At 38.5% G+C, this 20,418-nt stretch overlaps 1 protein-coding gene across 1 annotated transcript in view; it reads left to right on the forward strand.

The window, feature by feature from the left end:
* Positions 1–223: 223 nt before the first annotated feature.
* The window catches only part of FAM151B (family with sequence similarity 151 member B), a 39,179-nt gene continuing 18,984 nt past the window's right edge, over positions 224–20,418 (forward strand). Inside the window, exons 1-3 of the mRNA XM_063087105.1 lie at positions 224–375; positions 7,639–7,764; positions 14,976–15,141. Of these exons, the coding sequence (XP_062943175.1) occupies positions 351–375; positions 7,639–7,764; positions 14,976–15,141 (317 nt within the window). The 5' untranslated portion in view covers positions 224–350. The remainder of the gene's footprint in view (positions 376–7,638; positions 7,765–14,975; positions 15,142–20,418) is intronic.

Consider the following 20,418-nt stretch of genomic DNA (forward strand, 5'->3'; position numbering starts at 1 on the left):
TGGTATCCCACACCAGCAACTGCTCTCGGAGCTTCGTCCTCCGCCACCGTCTTCCCTACCGTGGCGTTGTGCGGCCGGAACTTCCGCACTCTGTTTTCCGTGTACTTTCAAAGGAGCCGGTCGCGACCTGGGCCTTGCGGACCGCGCATCGGCGGAACTCGAGCCGCAGCCTCTGCGCGTGCGCACCGCTCCTTCCGGCGCCTCTTGGCGGGTGTCCGTGCCGGCGGCTGCACAAGCTGTCGCCTGCCCGCAACCTGTTTTTTGTGGAGTCGGGTTTCCACGCTACCCGCGACCGGTCAGCGGGGGAGCCAACCGCTGGGCGCCTGCGCGGACGGCGGGCGTTCGTCGCCATGACAGCACCCGCCGGGGACCTCGGTAAGCGCCGGTGCCCGCGACTTGCGGCGCGGGCTTCCTCCTTTTTCGGGTCCGCGCAAAAGGAGGAAGCCCGCGGAGGGACTGGGAGCCGAGCGGCACGCGGCGGCTGGGGTGGACCCCGGTCCGCACTCCCGGCGCGCGGCCACTGTCGACTGGGCGAAAACCTTGGTTCCCGGGGTGGGTGTGAGGGGAAAAGCGTTGGGAGCGGCCGAGAATGACAGGCCTTTTCAGGTCTTGGTTGGGGTGAAAGGAATGTGATACTTTCCTAATCCATAATTTCCACGGACCAAATGGGGAGTAGCCTGGTCAGTTCGGTTCCTCATTGGGAATCAGGCGAGGGTTGGGAATGCAGTTGTCCCAGCTTCTCGGGGCACGACCTGTGAAGGCCAGTAATGAGCGTGTCTCTGTTGTTTGACCCTGGAATCAGAGGGGTTTTAAACCGCAGAGGTTCAGTTCTACTCAGAACGTTACAGTATCCTTTACATAAACGTAAGGAGTCGCAGTAGACAGCCTCTGTGACACATTAATTTTTCAGTTTAGATTTTTTCCTGATTATCAACATAAGAAGTGCTCATTATAGAACATTTATAAAGTATTGAAGTAGGGGAAAGAAATCCCCATAATATCAATACTCAGAGGCACCACTAGTAACTTTCTCATGTTTTCTGACAATCCTGAATTTTAAGAAAATATAGTTAAGATCGTAGTAAATATAAATTTTTATCCTGCTTTTTAATATCCCTACATCACAAGAGCTTCTTATAAACATAATTTTGAATGAATGAATTTCTTATACTGTAATTTGCTTCACCAGTCTCCCAATGTTGGACATTTATCATTTTTTTTTTATTAGAACTCATGCTGCAATGAACACCTTTGTATTGCTCTTCCTTGATTCTCATTATTTTCCTTCCTTCCTTCCTTCCCTCTTTCCCTCCTTCCCTCCCTCCCGTTTTTCCTCCCTGTCTCCTTCCCTCCTTCCTTCCCTCCTTCCTTCCCTTCCTTCCCTCTTCCCTCCTTCCCTCCTTCCCTCACTGGACAGTATTCTTGTAATAGGAATTACTAGATTAAAGGACGTGAACATTTTTTAAAGTATGTGCTAAACCTCCATAGAACATTTTATTCAGACTAGGATTTTTCTTTTTTAAACCTCAGCCTCTTTACATCTCAGCATAAATCGTGTTAATGCCTAGTTTTTCTAAAAATCCAAATCTGGGATGAAGTTCACACTCAAAAGACTTTCACCATTATCATTATCAGACTGTATAAATACAGGTTCTCTTCTGAATTGATGCAGAGTTTACAAAATCTTGGAGTTAAATGTGAGCTCAGGTGAAAAACGTACCAGATCCTGACACATACTAACAGTTACAGGAGTTAGGAAGTGGACATCTTTGGGGGGCCATTATTCTTCCTACTACAGCATCTATATATACTGTTCTCCACCTTGCTGTTTTTTAATTTAACAACATGTCTTTCAGATCAGTACATATAGAGTTGCCTTGTTCTATTTAATAGCTGTAAAATGTTCCATTATATGTATATACCGTAATTTACTGAATCCATTGTGGGTGGACATTTGGGTTTTCACTCTTTTGCTGTTACAAACAGTACTGCAGTAAATATCCTTGTATGAATTGTGTTATTTTGCACATGTAAGCCTATCTGTCTATGGGGTAAATTTATAGAAATGGAATTCCTGGGTAAAAAAGTACATGGTGTTTTTTTTTTTTTTAACTTTTAAAAAAATCTTTATTAATATATAATTTGCATACTATACAATTCCCTCATTTAAAGAATGTAATTCAATAGCTTTTAGTATATTCACAGACTTGTTCAACCATCACCATAATCAGTTTTAGGACATTGTCATCACCATAAAAAGAACCCCTCCCCCACCCCAACACAGACCACCAATCACTAATCTATGTTCTGTCTCTATGGATTTGCCTATTCTGGACATTTCATGTAAATGGAATCGTACAATATATGACCTTGTTTCTGGCTTGTATCACTTAGCATAGTGTTTTCAAAATTCATCCATATTGTAACATGTATCAGTTCTTCATTCCTTTTATGGCCAAATAATATTCCGTTGTATGCGTATAACACATTTTGTTTATTCATTCTTTAATGGATGGACATTTGGGTTGTTTTCATCTTGGAGCTGTTATGAGTAATGCCACTGTGAACAATGTATGCAAGCGTTTGTGTGGGTATATAGTAGATTATTTTTAATGGTAAATCACTTCCGGTATTTACTTTTAGAAACTGGAAGGATCCTTAATAATTGCCTAGTCCAGGGGTCAGGAAACTTTCTTTTTAAATTAAATTTTCAACTGACAAACAATAATTGTATATATTTATGAGGGACAATGTGATATTATGATACAGGTATACATTGTGGAATAATTAAATCGGTCTAATATATCCATCACCACTTAATTCTTTGTGGTGAGTGATGGATTTTGAACGTGACCGGTGCCATTGTGCACATATAAGCACGAAATAGCCACCCCCCTTGTCTTCTACTCCAGCACCAAACCCCTCCCCACTTCCCTTTAGGAGAAGCCTCCTGACTTAAACAGAAACCCTTTTGTTTCTGCAAGCGTGTAGTTCTCCACCCTGGCCACATGGTTTCTACATTAGCATAATGGCCGTCCTTGATGGTATCAGCCAACCCTTGGTGCCCTATAGAAGCTCTACCACCCCCACACCTGGTGCTGTCCTCCATTTTGAGGGCAGCCCTGGGCTGCCCCCCACTTTGGGTGCAGCCTAGCAGGTTCTTTCCTTTAATAAAGTTTGATCGGTACCTGTCTTCTCGACTCACTTTCTTTCAAAGAGAACATTTTAAATCTACTCTTTCAGCAATTTTAAATACATAATACATTATTATTAACTGTAGTTACCATGCAGTGCAGTAATCACTGATACTTTGTATCCTTTGACTAACATCTCGGCTTTCTCCATTCATCTCCCCACCCCACCCCCAGCCTCTGGTAAAACCATTCTCCTCTTTTATGTGCTCAACTTTTCTAGATTCCACATATAAGTGAGATTATGTGGTATTTGTCTTTTGTGCCTGGCTTATTTCACTCAGCATAATGTCCTCCAAGTTTGTCCATGTTGTTGCAAATGACACAATTTCCTTCTTTTTAAAGACTGAATTGTATTTCATTGTGTACACATACCACATTTTAAAAAATCCATTCATCTGTAGATGGCACTTAGGTTGTTTCCATATCTTGGTGGTCAGGAAACTTTCTCTGTCAGGAACCAGATATTAAATTTTGGGCTTTGCAAGTAATAAATTTCTGTTTCAGCTGCTCAACTCTGCCATGATGGTGCAAAAACAGCCACAGATAGCACAGGAAGGGAGGTTGGGATGACTAGGTAGAGCTCAGAGGTTTACAGCAGCAAAACCTGCTATTCTGTATGACGTTGTAATGGCAAATACACGTCAGCGTACATTTGTCAAAACCCTTAGCATGTATAATGCAGAGTGAATTCTAATATAAACTATGGACTTAGTTAATAATAATGTACCAGTATTGGCTCATCACTTGTAACAGGCATACCACAGTAATGGAAGATGTTAAAAACGGGAGAAATTGGTGGGGAGGGTGGGGAAGATGCGGGAACTCTGTCCTTTTTGCTCATTTTTTTCTGTAAACCAAAACTGCTCCAAAAAAGTCTTAAATCTTTAAAAAGATTACAACTAATTTTGCCTCTCTTTCAGCCCTACTTTCTGAGTTACAGCCGATTTAACATAGTAGTGCTAATACCCTAGATCATGGGTAATTGGAGCCTTCTTAAATTCTAGAGATATGTACAATTGTGGCTAAGTATAAGGTAGCAATTTCACCCAGTAAAAGGGCAAGGAGAACTTTTTACTTCAAATGTTTTAAAATTCAAGAGTCATGGTATTTTATTATTAATTTGTAAGTTATGGGGCCGACCTGTGGCTCACTCGGGAGAGTGCGGTGCTAATAACACCAAGGCCACAGGTTTGGATCCCATATAGGGATGGCTGGTTTGCTCACTGGGTGAGCGTGGTGCTGACAACACTAAGTCAAGGGTTAAGATCCCCTTACCGGTCATCTTTTAAAAAAAAAAAAATAAATAATAATAATTTGTAAGTTACCCTTATAAAAATTCTGACTGCAGTGTGTTTAGTCGAAAGGTGTCACGGATATATCCATTATACACCATTAACTAATGTTTAGCTTTTTTCTGGTAACATGCATGATTACCATTTCTCTAAGTCATTTGGTATATGTCAAAAATTATTTTTTAACAGCCATATCAGTCACATATTCTATCGTGAGTATCATTTAATTATTTTCCTATTGTTGGACGTTTATTATAGCCAATAATTAACGTGTCTTCAAAAATGGCTAACTTAAATATTTTTAAAATGATGACCATGCATCGCCATCTAAGCCAGAAAGATCTGTAACTCTATTGCATATGCTAAAGAGCGTCATGTGTTTTGGGCAGGAGACTCCTTGGGGATAGTGGATGCTCCAGCTAACTCTTCTTTATGCTCTAGCCCAATATACAGAGTGCTTGTGATACTGGAGGAGAGGGTCTGGGGAGGTCAGATAGCTGAACTCAACCTATCCCATCCTCTACCATGTTCTCGACTGCCACAGGAAAGAATTCAAGAGCAGAGTGACAGTAGAGAGTGAAAGCAGTTTTAATGTAAAGAACAAGAAATACAGAGTTCACAGGGAAAGTATGGCCTAGCTCCAGAGACTGAGCAGTGTTTGCACCAAGTTTAATACAAAAGTAAGAAATACACAGTTTACAGAGGGCGGGCTGGCACAAAAAAGTTGAATATACACACCTCACAGGCGAAGCGTGGGCTGGTTCTGGAGAGAATGAGCAACAGCCTTCTTCCTGGATTCTACTCTTGTAATTTGTATATCTATGCATATTCATACTATCTAATGAATATTCAACTAAGGAGATGGTTCCCAGTTATGTAACAGGTTGTGTAATAGGTTTGCCCATGCTCAGTTGGTCTCCTTTAGAACATGCTCATTGGTCAAATTCCATCACATGTACCAAATATACTTAGAATATTCTAGGTGCTCTCTAGTGCCTCCAGTGGGAGGTCATTCAACGGATAACCTCCATTTTGCTGAGTATGCATGACCACCAAGATTGCATAAGTCTGCCTCCTGACATCTCCATCTCCACGTGTTAGTACCAAAAATAGGTGCTACAAGCAACAGCAGCTCCGGACAAAGAGGAGGGGCCTGAGTCCTAGGAGAGTGGTTTGAGATCTAGGGGAGTGGCCTGAAACCCAACCCAGGGGAAACTGAGCACCTCCCACCTCAGTTGCTAAGTACCATGCATGTTAGTTAGAAGTTATCTTTGTATACGTCTCCATTCTCTGATCAACTTTTACTTTTTCTCAATGTTTAATTAGCAGTTTCTGATAGCCATTTTTTTAGATTTTTAACTGACGTTAGGCAGAGTTAATTATTAACAAATAATTAACAAAGGACAGAATCTGATGCGTAGGGAATTTGCAACCACTTGGTTAGCACTTTAATAAATGCTTCAATGAATGCACAAGAATTAAGGAGGTTAGATTGTGGCTAACTTTACAAATTATTTTCAGCTTTTTCTCATTGTTATATTAGGATATGGCATAGTATGGAGTAGACCTGGATTTTTGCTACCACTTATGTTAGTCTTGGTTAACTTACATGTGTGTGCGTGTGTGTGCGTGTGCTTGTGCGTGCGTGCGTGCGTGCATGCGTGTGTGCGTGCGTGCGTGCGTGCGTGTGTGTGTGTGTGTGTGTGTGTGTGTGTGTGTGTGTGTGTGTGTGTGTGTGTGGCCGGTCAGTATGGGGATCCAAATCCTTGACCTTGGTATTATAACACTGTGCTCTAACCAACTGAGCTAACCATCTAACCCAACTCATATATTTTAATGCTTAATTAAGAGAAAATTTGGTATGCCAAAAAGTTGTTGATAGGTATGAGAATTATATGTATTTTTACATGCTGGATAAATCTATGAATGTTAACTCAAGAGTTTACTTAGTTACTTGTATAAATGTGCTGAGAATCATAATCTGAAGGTGAATATGCAATAAAATGTGTACTTTAAATTCTAAATTGCTTATATAAATATAAGATGGAACTTCATGTGGAGAAAACAATTAAGTTTTGCAAAACTTAGAATTTTAAATATAACTTTGGCTTTACATAATTTTACTTAAATTTATGGGGTCAGGATTATAGAGAACATCATGTGAAATTTCCTGCTTTTAAATATCTGTTTCTTACCAGTTTTATTTTCTTCCTACATACTTTCTTATGCTTCTGATGTTCAGATTGTCCTATATGTCTACTAATTATTATGTTACATAATATATATGTTTATATATATTATATGCCTGCCACATCATAATACTTCTATTTTTAAAATCTTCTATTTTTCCCAGTCTAATTTCTTTGATATTATCCCTCAGTGTATCCTCTGCCCTTTTCTATTAAAAAAAAATTGTATTTCATAACCCAGCAATCCCTCTTCTGGGTACATACTCAAAGGAAATGAAATCACCACTTCATGAAGATATCTGCAGTCCCATCTTCATTGCAGCATTATTCACAATAGCTGAGATATGGAAACAACCTAAGTGTCCATTGATGGACAAATGGGTAAAGAAACTGTGGTACATATATACAATGGAATGTTATTCAGCCCTAAAGAAGAATGAGATCTTGCCATTTGCCACAACATGGATGGGCCTGGAGGACATTATGCTAAGTGAGGTAAGCCAGACACAGAAAGAAAAATATTGCATGATCTTACTTAAATCATATGTGGAATAAAAAAAAATCAGATATACAGAGATAGAGAACAAAAAAGTGATTACCAGGGTTTGGGGTGGGGAGAGGAAATGAGGAGGTGTAGGTCAGAGGATACAAAGTAACAGATATGTAAGATGAACAAGTCTAGAGATCTAATTTATACCATGAAGGCTATAGATAATAAAATTGTACTGTATATGAGATTTATGCTAAATAAGTAGATTATAGCTGCTCTTGCTACAAAAACAAGAAAAAAATGGGTAGCTGTGAGATGATGGATATGTTAATTTGCATCACCAGAGTAAACATTTTACTATTTACAAGTATATGTGTCTCTTAGCATTATGTTGTATACCTTAAATATACACAATTAAAAAAAAGTTTACCCCATAAACAATATTCTTTTTCATGTAAATACTGTTATTTTAGGATATTGGAGTGAAAATATACTGGAATATTTTCTGAGAAATAACCAGATAACAACAGAAGATGGCGCTGAGATCATCTGGTATCATGCAGCTAACCACAAGGCACAAGTGAATGAGGCTCTGAAAAGTAAGTCAGTATAATTACTTGTATTTACTTTGGATAATAGAGTAATTCAACTCCTCTTTTAATATCTAGGCATATTTGCAGGTACCAGAGATTTGGATGACCCAAGTATGAATTGTAGGCTGACAGAAACATTTTTATATAGGTTTTCATATTGTTTACAAAATGAACAAATTCCATAATGGGAGAATTTTCTTATTTCTAGAAGTGATTTGTTTTTTATGCCTTGTTTGAGACCCTCATATATTATTACGCTGTTTTATGTATTCTGGTGATTTGAGTAAAATTTCTAAGATCAGGGTCATGTGTCTTACATGTTTTTGTGTCTTTCATAGTATATTAAGGAAAACCTCAATAATTATTTGTTGAATGGATGGATGAAGCCATTGTACTCTAATTTATAATTAATTGATTTGGGCCTAAGCTAGAAAGCAAGCCTTTGATTTACTGATTCAATCTGTAATCATATATGTGTATATCTCTCTTCATTATAAAGGTGAACACTGTAGCAGTGTTTCTCAGCCTTTTGCAATGAGATACCCATGTTAGCTGAAGCAGGAGAGGACAATGAAAGCATACCACCAGCAAGCTGAGGCATAGCTTGAAGTGACCTGTTCCAACAAGGAAACTTCCTTGAAATCCCAAGTTTTATTGAAAAATGTACACATTTTTTTGCATCTTACTCCATTATGTATCTGGGCTTCTTTTACTGTAAAAAACACTGTTTTAAATTGCTTTTCTTTGCTCCTCATAAGGAGGAACTTTGTCTTGTTTAATATTGAATCCCTATTGCCTAAAACAGTGCCTGTATAATAACTGCATAGTGATTATTTAATAAATGAATTTTAGCAAAAGCAATGCTTCAGGAAAAAGTTGATTGGTGATTGCCAGAAGCTAGAAGGAGTGAATGCTAATGGGAGCAATATTTCTTTTTGGAGTGATGAAATTTTATAGTGTGTGAATTATATCTCAATTTTTTTAAATGGAAAAAAAGGAAAGGAAGAAATAAAACTATGATTCATAGACAATATGGTTGTGTATATAGAAAGTCAAAAAATTCTACAGATAGAAAAAACAACAACAAAAAATTCTACAGATAAACAATTGTAATCAATAGGTGAAATTTCAGGATACAAAACAGAAAATCAATTGTATTTCTATCTAACAACAATTGAACATTTGGAAGTAAAACTTTAAAATTTTTATTATTTGTAGTAGTATATTCAAAGCCCTTTTGATATCACAGCCCGGGAGTGGTGAAAGTTGGTTTTGCTCTGCTGAACAGGAGTTGGTGAGGCAAAGTCTAGTTCTGGTCACAAGCTGCGGCTCCTGTTGATGGGGTGACATACATCCTGACATCAGACTTCCTCCTCTGGTTCTCCTTGTTATATGAGACTACTGTGACCAGGCAGTCTGCCAAGCAAAGCATGCCCTGAGCTTCAAGAGCTTCTACCTGAGGGCCAGGGATGGGAGAAAAGGGAGAGGGGCTGGGCAGCTCCAGTATATGTGTCTCCAGAGTGGGCTTCCCTCTCTTCTGAGTATTAGTTTGTCTGACTGTTTATTGGTGTCTGCATGTCTACACTTAGAGATCTCACATGCATCTCAAATTTAAATAATCTAAAATGAAATTTTTGATTATGTTTACTAATCTGCACTTCCTATAATCTTTCCTGTCTCAGGAAATGGCATCACAGACTACCTAGATGCTTTGGCCAGAAATCTGGGAGTCATCCATTCCCTCTTTTCTTTATTTCTTATATCTGATCTATCGTCCAATCATTATGATTCTTTTCCAAAATACATTTTAAATTATTCCACATCTCTCCATCTTTCTTGTTATTATCCTAGAAGCCACCATGATTTCTTGCCCTTACTGCTGTAGCTTCTCTTCTTTTTTTATAGGAAACGTTAGGAATATACTGTACATGGTGTCTGAGACTCTTGGACTTGCCATTTACTGATTTTTTTTTTCTATTTATGAAAAATAAATGAAATGAACAGACTGTGACTATCACCATTAAGCAAGGGATTGTAAGCTCTTTTGCTCCTTCATAACTGCACTGATGGAGGAGAAGGTAGAATGCCTGCGTATCTTTTGCTAAACACTTTATTGAGAAATCATGCTTGCTTTTTTTTTTTTTTTTTTTTTTTTAAGTAACAGACAGAAGCTTGACCCATTGCATCTCAAATATAGCAGTGGAAAATTGGGTTGGATGATGTCATGGACCCACGACTCCTCCATCCTTATCCTGGGAAAGTAGTAAAGATCAGATCATCCATCTTTCTACTAATCCAGTTGCCCTGTTGTCCTTGCATCGTTTTGGCCATAGGCTGAAAGAAAAACTTCTGTGTATCTGTCCATGCCCCATTGCCAGTTTACACAAACATTAGGTCTTTGTACTATTCACATGGTTGAAGAATGCTACCTTTGGCAGAGGGCTAGAATGTGGATAGTACCTGAATATTGCTTAGAATTGTATTTGATAGAGAAAAAAAGAAGTATAAAACTCTTTGATTTGTATTGGTCTTTTGGTATTCTGTACTTTGCCTCACTGATCAAAACAACCCTAAATACGATCTAGCTTAGGAAAGAGAGACAGCAAATTTCTGTTGGCTGCTTACCCCATCCCCATTCTCCTGTTCTTCTTTCCTAAAAGAACTTCTGTTTTATTAAGGCATCTCCATTTCTGGTTCATACAACGATATGGAAGTTGATTCCATTTCCAGCTCCAGGGGAAGATTAGAGTAAGTCAATCAGCACTTGGAGTTTTCCTGTTGATTCATATTGTTCCCGTGGTAGGCAAGTGATCTAACCAGGCTCAGTCTCAGTCAGACTCAAAGGAAGTACTTATATCCATAATTATTTAAGGAGTTTTATATCCTAAAACTGAAATATGTGAATATGAAAATAGGTAGTCCCAATGGTTATTGGTAGCAAATCATGAGATGAAATTAACCTTAAGGTAAAGACAACACCAAAGATAGTAAAGACAAAAGACTTAAAGATCCTGATAACATCATTGAGCTGCTGGCATCACATCTGGAGCCTACCAACTTCAGCTTCTAGTTATATGAGATGATAAATTTATTACCTTGAATCTGAGTTTCTGTTAATTTGAAGCCAGAAGCATCAAGTAGATATGAATCAGCCCTGATTTGACAGATTATTTTCCCTGCTTCTGCACTTGCCTGTCCAGTTCATCTTCCACTCAGCACCCAAAGTGGTATTTTTTAACATAAATCAGGCCATTTTTGCTCAAAACCCTTTAATACTTTTCCATTTAAAATCCTTAATGCAACTGTTAGATGAAAACTCATTTGGTTCTGCTACTCTGATTTCCAAGAGGAGGTATGTTTTCCTAAATGCTTTGGCTTCTTACCTCACTGTTTATCCTTCTCACAGAGTTGAAGAGATTTTTTTGGTTTATAGTTCTTGACTGGGTGGATCCGATCTATCATATGCAGTGGACAAAAGAGTACATTCCTTTTTCCTCTTGCATCCGGACAGTGGGAAGTAGCCATCTGGGTATTTGTACTTTCTAGAATTTTGCTTGGAAGTGGCCGTTCCAAAATTTGGACTAGGGGGTGATGGTGGCAGTTGGAGGTTAGCAGGCTTGCCTAGCTTTGATTTCTGACTTAGTTTCATACATAAAACAAGTAACACTTTGATACCCATCTGCTAAGTTGGCTATTTTATTTCTCAGAATCTATGTGGAGAATGGGTTGCTATTTATTGGAGCCCTCAAATCACCTCAATAACCTGAAGGTCCTGCATAAACTGGCCTATTTCTCAAAGTTTACCTGTCACAGTGTTCTTACATTCCATCTACACTGGCTGTAGAGTTCCTCACGGTACTAACCTTTTACACATTTTCTGTATTAGTCCATCTCTGTCGCTTATAAAAAAAATACCTGGACCTGGGTAATTTGTAAAGAAATAATATTTATTGCTTACAGTTTTGGAGGCTGGGAAGTCCAAAATCTAGAGAACATATCTGGTGGGGGCCTTCTTTGGTAGCGACTTCAGTGACCCAGGGATTCACATTGTGAGATGGTGGATGGCTTGAGCAAAGAGAGACAGAGAGCTTCTCACTTGCTTTTTTTAAAGCCGTCAGAACCATGCCCATGACCATTCATCAATGGATTAATCCATTCTCAAGGACGCAGTCCTCGCAATCTAATCAACTCTTTAAGGTCCCACCTTTCAACTACCATAATAGGATTTCCCACTCTCTTAACATTGTTAGTGGGATTAACTTTCTAATATATAAAACTTGGGGACACAATTCAATCCTTATCATTCTGCCCATGGCCTCCAAAGTTCATGTCCTTCTCATAAGCAAATACATTTATTTCCTTATAAAGGCTTTTCCTGACCCCAGAATAAAAATAAAGGGTAGCTTTTCCTTCATATGTGGCCTTTTGTGACTGACTTCTTTCACTTAGTGTGTTTTTGAGGTTCAGCTATGTTGTAGCATGTACCAGTACTTTATTCCTATTTTATGACTGAATCATTTCATCATATGCCTATACTGCATTTTGTTTATCCATATATCAACTGATAAATATTTGAGTTGTTTCCATTTTTTTGCTAGAATGAATACTGATGCTCTGAAAATTCATGTATAAGGTTTTTGTTTTTACATATGTTTTTAGTTCTCTTGCTTATATGTGTAGGAGTAGAATTGCTGAGTCGTATAGTAATTCTTGTTTAACTTTTTAAGGAACACTCAAACTTTCCAAAGAGTCTGCACCTTTTTACATTCCTACTTGCAGTGTGACTAAGGATTCCTAATTCTCTACCTCTTTGCCAACTCTTGGTATTGCACATTTTAAAAAATTGTAGTCATCCCAGTGTTTGTGAATTGATGGCTCATTGTGGTTTAGATTTGTATCCCCTAAAGGCTAATGCTGTTGAGCATATCTTTGTGTGCTTATTGAAAAATGGCTTATATTTGCAGCTGAGTAGCTCTCCTAGACTGCTTTCTGCCTGTGGGAATCTGAGAGCCCACAGACCTCTTTTCATTTTGGACTGTCTTTGTCCCCTTGGGTCCTAGTGGATACAATTCTATTAAGAATGTTGTGGGATTTTTATATATCAAGTTATAAACCACCCCTTTAATCAAAAGCCACACCTTCAAATCTCTTTGAGGTAGCCCTTTCTCTACTTTTGTCTGCAAGTTATGGTGCTATGGACAATACACTTAAGATTCTAGAATTCCTTTCATCTAGCTGTATGGGAACATGAGGAGTCATCTTTATGAGTTATTTTTGGGTTTTTTTTTTTTTTTTTTTTTTGGGTCAAACAATGAATGAATTTGTGGTAGATTTTGTATTGTACATATTTATGGGGTGCAGCTTGTTTTAATACATGCATATATTATATAATGATCTAATCAGAATAGTTAGCATATATATCACCTAAACATTTAGCATTTCTTTGTGGTTATAACATTCAAGATCCTCTTTTCTAGCTCTCTTAAAATATGTAATACAATATTATTAGCTATTGTCACTCTAGAGTACTAGAACTTATTCTTCCTATCTAACTTGTACCTTTGTAACTTTGTACCAGTCTACCAACCTTTCCCTGGCCCCCTCACCCCCAATCCTTCCCTCTTTGGTAACCCTTTATGAGGTTTTAATGAAGGGTCTTGTAGTTGCACCCTTGGTTTGATATTGACACTGAAGTTATGTTTTACTGGCAGCATCCTACATTTAACCTTTAGCTTGAGTCTGTCCCTTACTTTGAGAATCTTTTGCCAGTTGGAGAAGGTAGGAGTGAGAAACAATTTTATTTTCTAACTCAGGAAGTCCTAAGTTAGAAGTATTTCCTCTATATGCTGCTTAAAATCTGAACAGTTAATTATTAAGTTAGCTCTCTCTTCTCATTCTTTATCATACGCAGTTAAAAGAAGCCAGTTGGCACTTTTAGCATTCTCCCTGGAAACTTCCTTAGCCAAATCCATAAATTTATTAGGTGTTGTCTCTGTCTTCCACCAGCTGCTACAGGTGACAGTGTTGCCGAAAACTTTACCACTATATAAAGCAGATTATCTGTGCTCAAATTTCTAATAAGAATTTCCACACTGCTTATTCAACTTCCGTTAACAGTTCCCTCTCTGCCTTTTTTAGCCTCCTTCAGGTCCCAAAGCCAGTGCCATATGTTTTAGGTTTTTGTTATGACAACACCCTGCTTCCAGGTACCTATTTCTGTTTGTCTATTGTTGTGCAATAAGCTACCCAAAACTTAGTGACTTAAAATAACAGTGGTTTATTATTTCTTTTGATTTTGCTGTTTAGCTGGGTGGTTCTTATGTTGTATGTGGTATAGCCTAGACATCCATGTAGCCGCATTCAGCTGGGAACTGAGTGGGGCCTGGAAATTCTAAAATGACCTCACTCACATATCAGAGGCCTTAATGCTCTCTGTCAGGTAGAAAGTCTTCATTTTCCTCCATGTGGCTTCTCTCTCTCTGCACGTTCTCTCTATCTTCAGTAATCTCTCCTGAACTTTTTTTACATGGTAGCTGGATTTTAAGAGAATGAAAGCAGACGCTGCCAGGTATTCTAAGGGCTAGGCCTAGAACAGACAGTTTTATTTCCACTACCTTCTGTTGGTCAAAGCAAGCCACGAGACCAGTTTAGCTCAAAAGGAGGCAAAAGAGATGGGAAGAGAAGTATTATTGGCAGCCATCTTTGGAGTCAGTCTACCACAGCCTGCTAATAAACACATTTACACTAGGTGACTAGTGAAGCTTACTACCTGTTTAAAGGATGCATGCTTTTAAACAGTAGCTAAGCTTCAAAGAATTGAATTTTTAATGTAGCATGAGCAATAAATATCCATAGTTTCTGATGTGAGGAGTGAAAAGATAAAAGTATTATTTTATTCCCAAAAAGCTTCAACAAATACTGATTAAGCCTCCTTTTATATACTCACTTTGCTAGGCACTGGGAAGAAATTCATAGTATGACAGCAGCTTAAGACGTATGTGACTTATGGAAAGTCATTTAGCTTCTTGACACTTGTTTGCTCATTTGTAAAAAATAAGGGCAACATATAAGTACAGTACCTGGCATAAGGTAGTTACTCAGTAAGTGTTAGTTTTCTTTCCGTCCTTCTGTCTTCCTCAAAAGGACACTGGATTTGGCATTTCCTGCAGTTCTGCCCCCTTTTATCAGCGTTAACTTAAGTTCTTTTATTTGGACAGGTACTGCTCACATGTTAGAGGCTGATGTCCTCCTTCCAAGTGATGGTTCAGAATACAGCCAGCCAATCATGGCCCATCCTCCTGAAACAAACAGTGATAACACTCTGCAGGAGTGGCTGGCTGAAGTTATCAAAAGCAACAAAGGCATCAAGCTGGATTTCAAGAGGTATTTGTACAAACATGTTTAATTTCTGGTTGTTATAGAATAAACAGAAAAAAATGAATGGCCGCATATATCCCTGCCTGACTACCTATTTTTGTACTTTTTTCAAACTGAAAATTGAATTGTAGACTCCAATATATTTCAGGAATGGACCTAAGACCCACTGAGTGGAGTGCTAAAATTGTTTCTTAGAGGCCCTTTGAGACTAAATTTAAATTAATTTTTATAAAATAATTTATAAGTGGCCATTGTGATAACAGAATGGCAAATTTAAGATGCTATTTTTGTTAAGTAATTCAGGAAAAAGCTGGGAGAATTTGTTGAGGTAGTTAATGCATATCCATTTTAATTTATGTTATTGTATTTGTAAAGGCAATTATTTAGAATTCTTCGATAAATAAAGTGTTCCTTAAAAATAGTATCTTGGAGGCATTGATAATAGACAGCAAGATTAAATGTCATTTTCATTCCCTATCACCATCACAGGAAATTTTACTTTTATAGTATTTTGGCAGTATAAAAATCACAGATAAAGCAAGGAATATACTGTAACACCACAAATGTTCACCATAGCCCCATGGCAGATGCTGTTGAAATCTAGGATTGGTCATAAACCTACCTCAATCTCTTAATAATATTTTTAAGTTGAATTCTCTCAAGAAATTGGGCTGGCCGGTTAGCTCAGTTGGTTAGAGTGTGGTACTGATAACACCAAGGTCCGGGGTTGGATGCCCGTACCAGCCAGCCACCAAAAATAAATAAATAAATAAAAATTGCCAGTTTTCTCTCAGAAATTAATAAAGATTTGGAAAATCTTTTCGGATTATTAAGATGACTCTGACCTTTTGTTATGGGACAAAATAAACCAGTAAATCTCATTGTAACATTGGCGAATTAATAGAGATACAGAAACTTGATGTATAGGAGTTTGGGTGGACAAAGACTTGTGAATTAAAGAAATATCTTAAGATCATAAAGCTTTCCAAGTGATGAATGGTTAAACTTCACTTTATTGACAAAGAAACTTAGCCCCAGAAAGATTAAGTGATTTACCTAAAGATAAAAGCTAAGATAAGCTTTGATGGCCAAGCTAGGACCAGATCCTAAGTCTCCTGGAGCCAGTCCAGCATTCTCTGTACCATAAAATTAAGCATTTGATCTTGAATGAATGGTAATCTACAGTTTTAGATCTTCTATAGGATAAGATATTTGGAAGTTTGATTTACAAGTAACTTTTTAGGAAAAATATCTGTTCTATAGTAACTAAGTTTATATTCTTTCCTAGGGATTTAAATAAATACTACCACAGAACTATTTTAGGTAGTATTCTGATCAGGACTTCCTCCTTCAAATGATCCTTTTGGCAGTTCTTTATAAGAAACTTACTTCTAATACATGTAAGAATTGATAATATTGACCACTGATATTTTTAACTGAAATTACATGGAATTTATACATTAATTTGGAAGGATATGTCATTTTGCAATATGTACACTATTAAGTCTTCCAGACTAGGAACGTGTATTTTATTCCTTATAGCACACATTCTATTTTGCTATTTGGGAAAATTCATCCTCAGTTTTGTTTTTTTTCCTCCTTTCAAAAATGATACTTCAATAAACACATTTTGAATATACATATTAAAAATAAAAGAAAAAAATCCAATTGGAGATATTAAAACAGATGTGAGTCTGGAGTTCAGGAAAGGAGTCCAAGTTAGAGATATAAATTTGGGAGTCAGATTATAGATGATGTCCACTAGAGAGTGAGTATGGGTATGACAGGGAAGATATCCAAGGACTGAGTCCTTGAGTACTTCAGCATTTAGAGGTCAAGGAGATGAGAAGGAACTTGCAAAGAAGGCTGAGAAGAAGCAGTCAGTGAGGTAGAAGGAAAACCAGAGAAATGTAATATCCTTTGGACTCAAGGTGAAGAAAATGTTTAAAGAACATGGGAATAATCAAGAAAAAAACTGAGGTTGAGGAAGAAGAAAAGTGACCCCTGGATTTAACAACATGGAGGTCACTGATGTCCTTGCAAGAGCTATTTCATGATAGCTGTGGCAAAGAAAGCCTTGAATGAAGTGGGTTCAAGAGAAAATGAGAGGAGAGTCTTCCAATCAAGATGGCAGAGTCGATGGTACCCAGTGTCACCCTCTCCCACAATCAACCAATTTACAACTATTAAAAAGTAACAACTGCCAAGCTGGGGCTGCTAGAGCTCAGGGGAAGAGGAAGAGAGACCTGTGGGGTTCATAAAGGCAGGAGAAGCTACAATGAGAGAAAGAAAGGATTGATTGCTTCCACCATTTTGAGCCCCAGCCACTTCAGGGCTGGCCCTGGTGAGCATATGGAGCAAGAGCTGGCAAAAGCCACAGCTGTGCCCTTCTATGAAGTTGCTTGGAACTGCAAGGGAGAAGAGGACCTTGGTGGCCCCCAGGCCAGCAAGACCACTAACAGTGTTCCCGTGGACCCACATAGGAGCGAGGGGCCACAGACATGGATAAAAGGAGCCACTCAGAGGCCAGCAAGTCATTGCAAGTGACCAGTGCATGGCCCACCCCATGGGAAGTGTTTGGAGGGTGGGGGGAGATGGCCTGCCAGGGGAATGTCAGGGCATAACATGGACAGCTGATCTGCCCCCCAATCAGCACAGTACCAGTCAGTGGAGACTGATCAGGAATATAGAACTGCAGGGGGTGCAGTTTGCTGAAAAGACTCAGGCCCAGACCAGAGTTTCCATACAACCCAGGTGTACTTGACCTCACAAGACCTGGAAGTACTTACAAGGTCAGCAGTTGAAATCTGAGCTGCATGAAAAGCCTTCCCAGGGAATCAGTGGCAAAACAGCGATTTAACTCAACCACAGGCTCAAGTGCTGGTTCCCACAGGAAGTTCCCATTTTAGAAGTAAGCAAAGGACAACAAATTAGTTCCAGTGCAGAGCTTAAGTGGTGAGGATAGCTAACAATCCAACACAGAACTGAAAGAAAACATAAAAATCCCACAGATCAGAGACAAAGTTCTGATATCAACCAGTAAAGGTCTAGCACCACAAAGAACACGTACAAAACCTAGAAGGACCAGAAGTCTCCGAGGATCCTAAGCCAGGGTGGGGGGACAGCCTCAGCCACACACTCCGAACACCCATGTCCAGCCCAGCGACAACCATCAAACCTCTGCTGAAACCGCTCTGGGCTCCCCTTCCGGGATGAGGGGGGTGCCACAGGCCTCGACCAAGCCCTTCCCCTCCTCCCACACTATCTCTCACCCCTTTCTCTTCTCTCCCTTCCCCCCAACTGCTCCATAACAGCATCTTAGAATGTAAAATAATAATTAGTTTTTTTTTAAAAAGAGAGAAAATGAGAGGAGAGGAACTGGAGGCAGTTAATATAAGCAATGCTTTGGGAAAGTTTTGTTGTTAAAGGGAGCAGAGATACAGGAAGTTACCTGGAAGATAAGGGAAGGATTTTTTTAAAAGACTTAAGATATAGCATATGTAGTTGCTAACAGGGATGATTCAGTAAAGGAGGAAAAATACAATAATGCAGGAAAAAGCACAAAGTTCTTTAGTAGGCAAAAAAGAATAATAGATAGTATGCAAATGATAGAGTTGACCCTAGATGGAAACAGAAACAGGTCATTCAGAATAATAGGAAAAAGGCAGAATTATAACAAAAAGAAAAAAGAAATGATGCAGCTTCACTTCCACATTTATTCTTCCAGAAGAATTTTAGCATTAGTTTGTCAAGTTTCATACAATAAGAACTAAAACAGCAATAAGTTTTGAGTTTCTTAGCAAGGATTTTTTTTTTTAAATACAGGTTTTGTTTTTCTTACATTTCTGGTGATGGAAAGTGTCATTAGTCTATATTAGTGATAATTAAAATATTTACATATAAAATGGAGTATGTATTAAATTTTTGCTTTGTTATGTTCTGTGTCATAGCTTCTTATGTTTAACTGTACAGTACTCTGCATGCACTTAATAAATACTGGTGGAATTTCAGTTTTAGAAAGAATAGGCTGTTTGAGACTGGATATTATCAGATGGAGAACAAATGTTAAACAGCCCCATGTCGGCTTACTAAATTGAGAAAGCCTAAGAAACTCCCTCTTGAAATGTGAGCTGGAAATTAGTGTTTAACCCACCTCCACGGACAACACATTTCTTAAAAAATCAGAGTCCTTTCTGGAAAAAGGGAGGAGGTTGGTGACAGACATGCATGGATTAGTTCAAGGTTTTCCCCTGCTCTACCTATGAAGAGCAGAACCTCATGGGGACTTGGCTACTGCTGTGGGACTTGTAGTTAAGCAAGCTTTGGTGTCACAGGTATAAGTTGCTTGCTACCAAAATGGAGTTTTGTAGGAGATGCAGTGCCAGATCTCAGAATTGTGGTTTTAACATGGCATTGATACAGTGCAAAGCAGGAAGCATTTAAAACAGAGAAATGACAGCATCTAAATTAGAGTCTGCAAGGTCCAGTTTTAGGGCTTATTAATCTAGTGAAATCTAGGGCCTCCATTTCAGGGGCAGAAGAGTGACGAGAAAGAAGCATACCACATGGGTGCAGAGTGGAAGAGCCTAGAGGCTAAATGCTAGAGCCTGGTTTCCTCTGGTCTTGGTAAACAAAACCCAATAAATAATGAAATTATTAATTTCTCCCCTTAAAGTAGGAGGCCCAGAAGGAGTGGGGAGAAGGGGTATGGAAGCACAGATAGAAATACTCCAGTCCGTTAAAAAGAGATATGGAAATGTGAGGAGTTTGCTGTTCTCCCCTCTAACATCCATCTCCAAGAGTCTTAGCCTTCCACCGCAGTACTCACTACAAGCTAATTTTTTTTTTTTTTTTTTTTTTTTTTTTTTTTTTTGTTGTTGTTGTTTTTTCGTGACCGGCACTCAGCTAGTGAGTGCACCAGTCATTCTTATATAGGATCCGAACCCGCAGCGGGAGCGTTGCCGCGCTCCCAGCGCAGCACTCTACCAAGTGCGCCACGGGCTCGGCCCCAAGCTAATTTTCTTAAAATGAACATAGGCCTTAAAGAGTCATAAGATAGTCAGAATTATAAGTAGTGTAGTTTTCCTGTAAAGTTTGTGTATGTATTTATAAAAAGTAAAAATTATGTAGGCTGATTAAGACCTTATTGTTTCAAAGTCTATGGTTGTCATCTAGAATAGATGTAGGAAAGTAAAAAGAGTCAGGCTGCTTTTTAATTTAAAATAACTAAAATATACTTGTTTCTGGTTTCCAGGAAAGGTGCTTAACAATAAAAGAAAAGAA

Source organism: Cynocephalus volans, chromosome 2 (assembly GCF_027409185.1).
Source record: "Cynocephalus volans isolate mCynVol1 chromosome 2, mCynVol1.pri, whole genome shotgun sequence".
Taxonomy (NCBI): domain Eukaryota; kingdom Metazoa; phylum Chordata; class Mammalia; order Dermoptera; family Cynocephalidae; genus Cynocephalus; species Cynocephalus volans.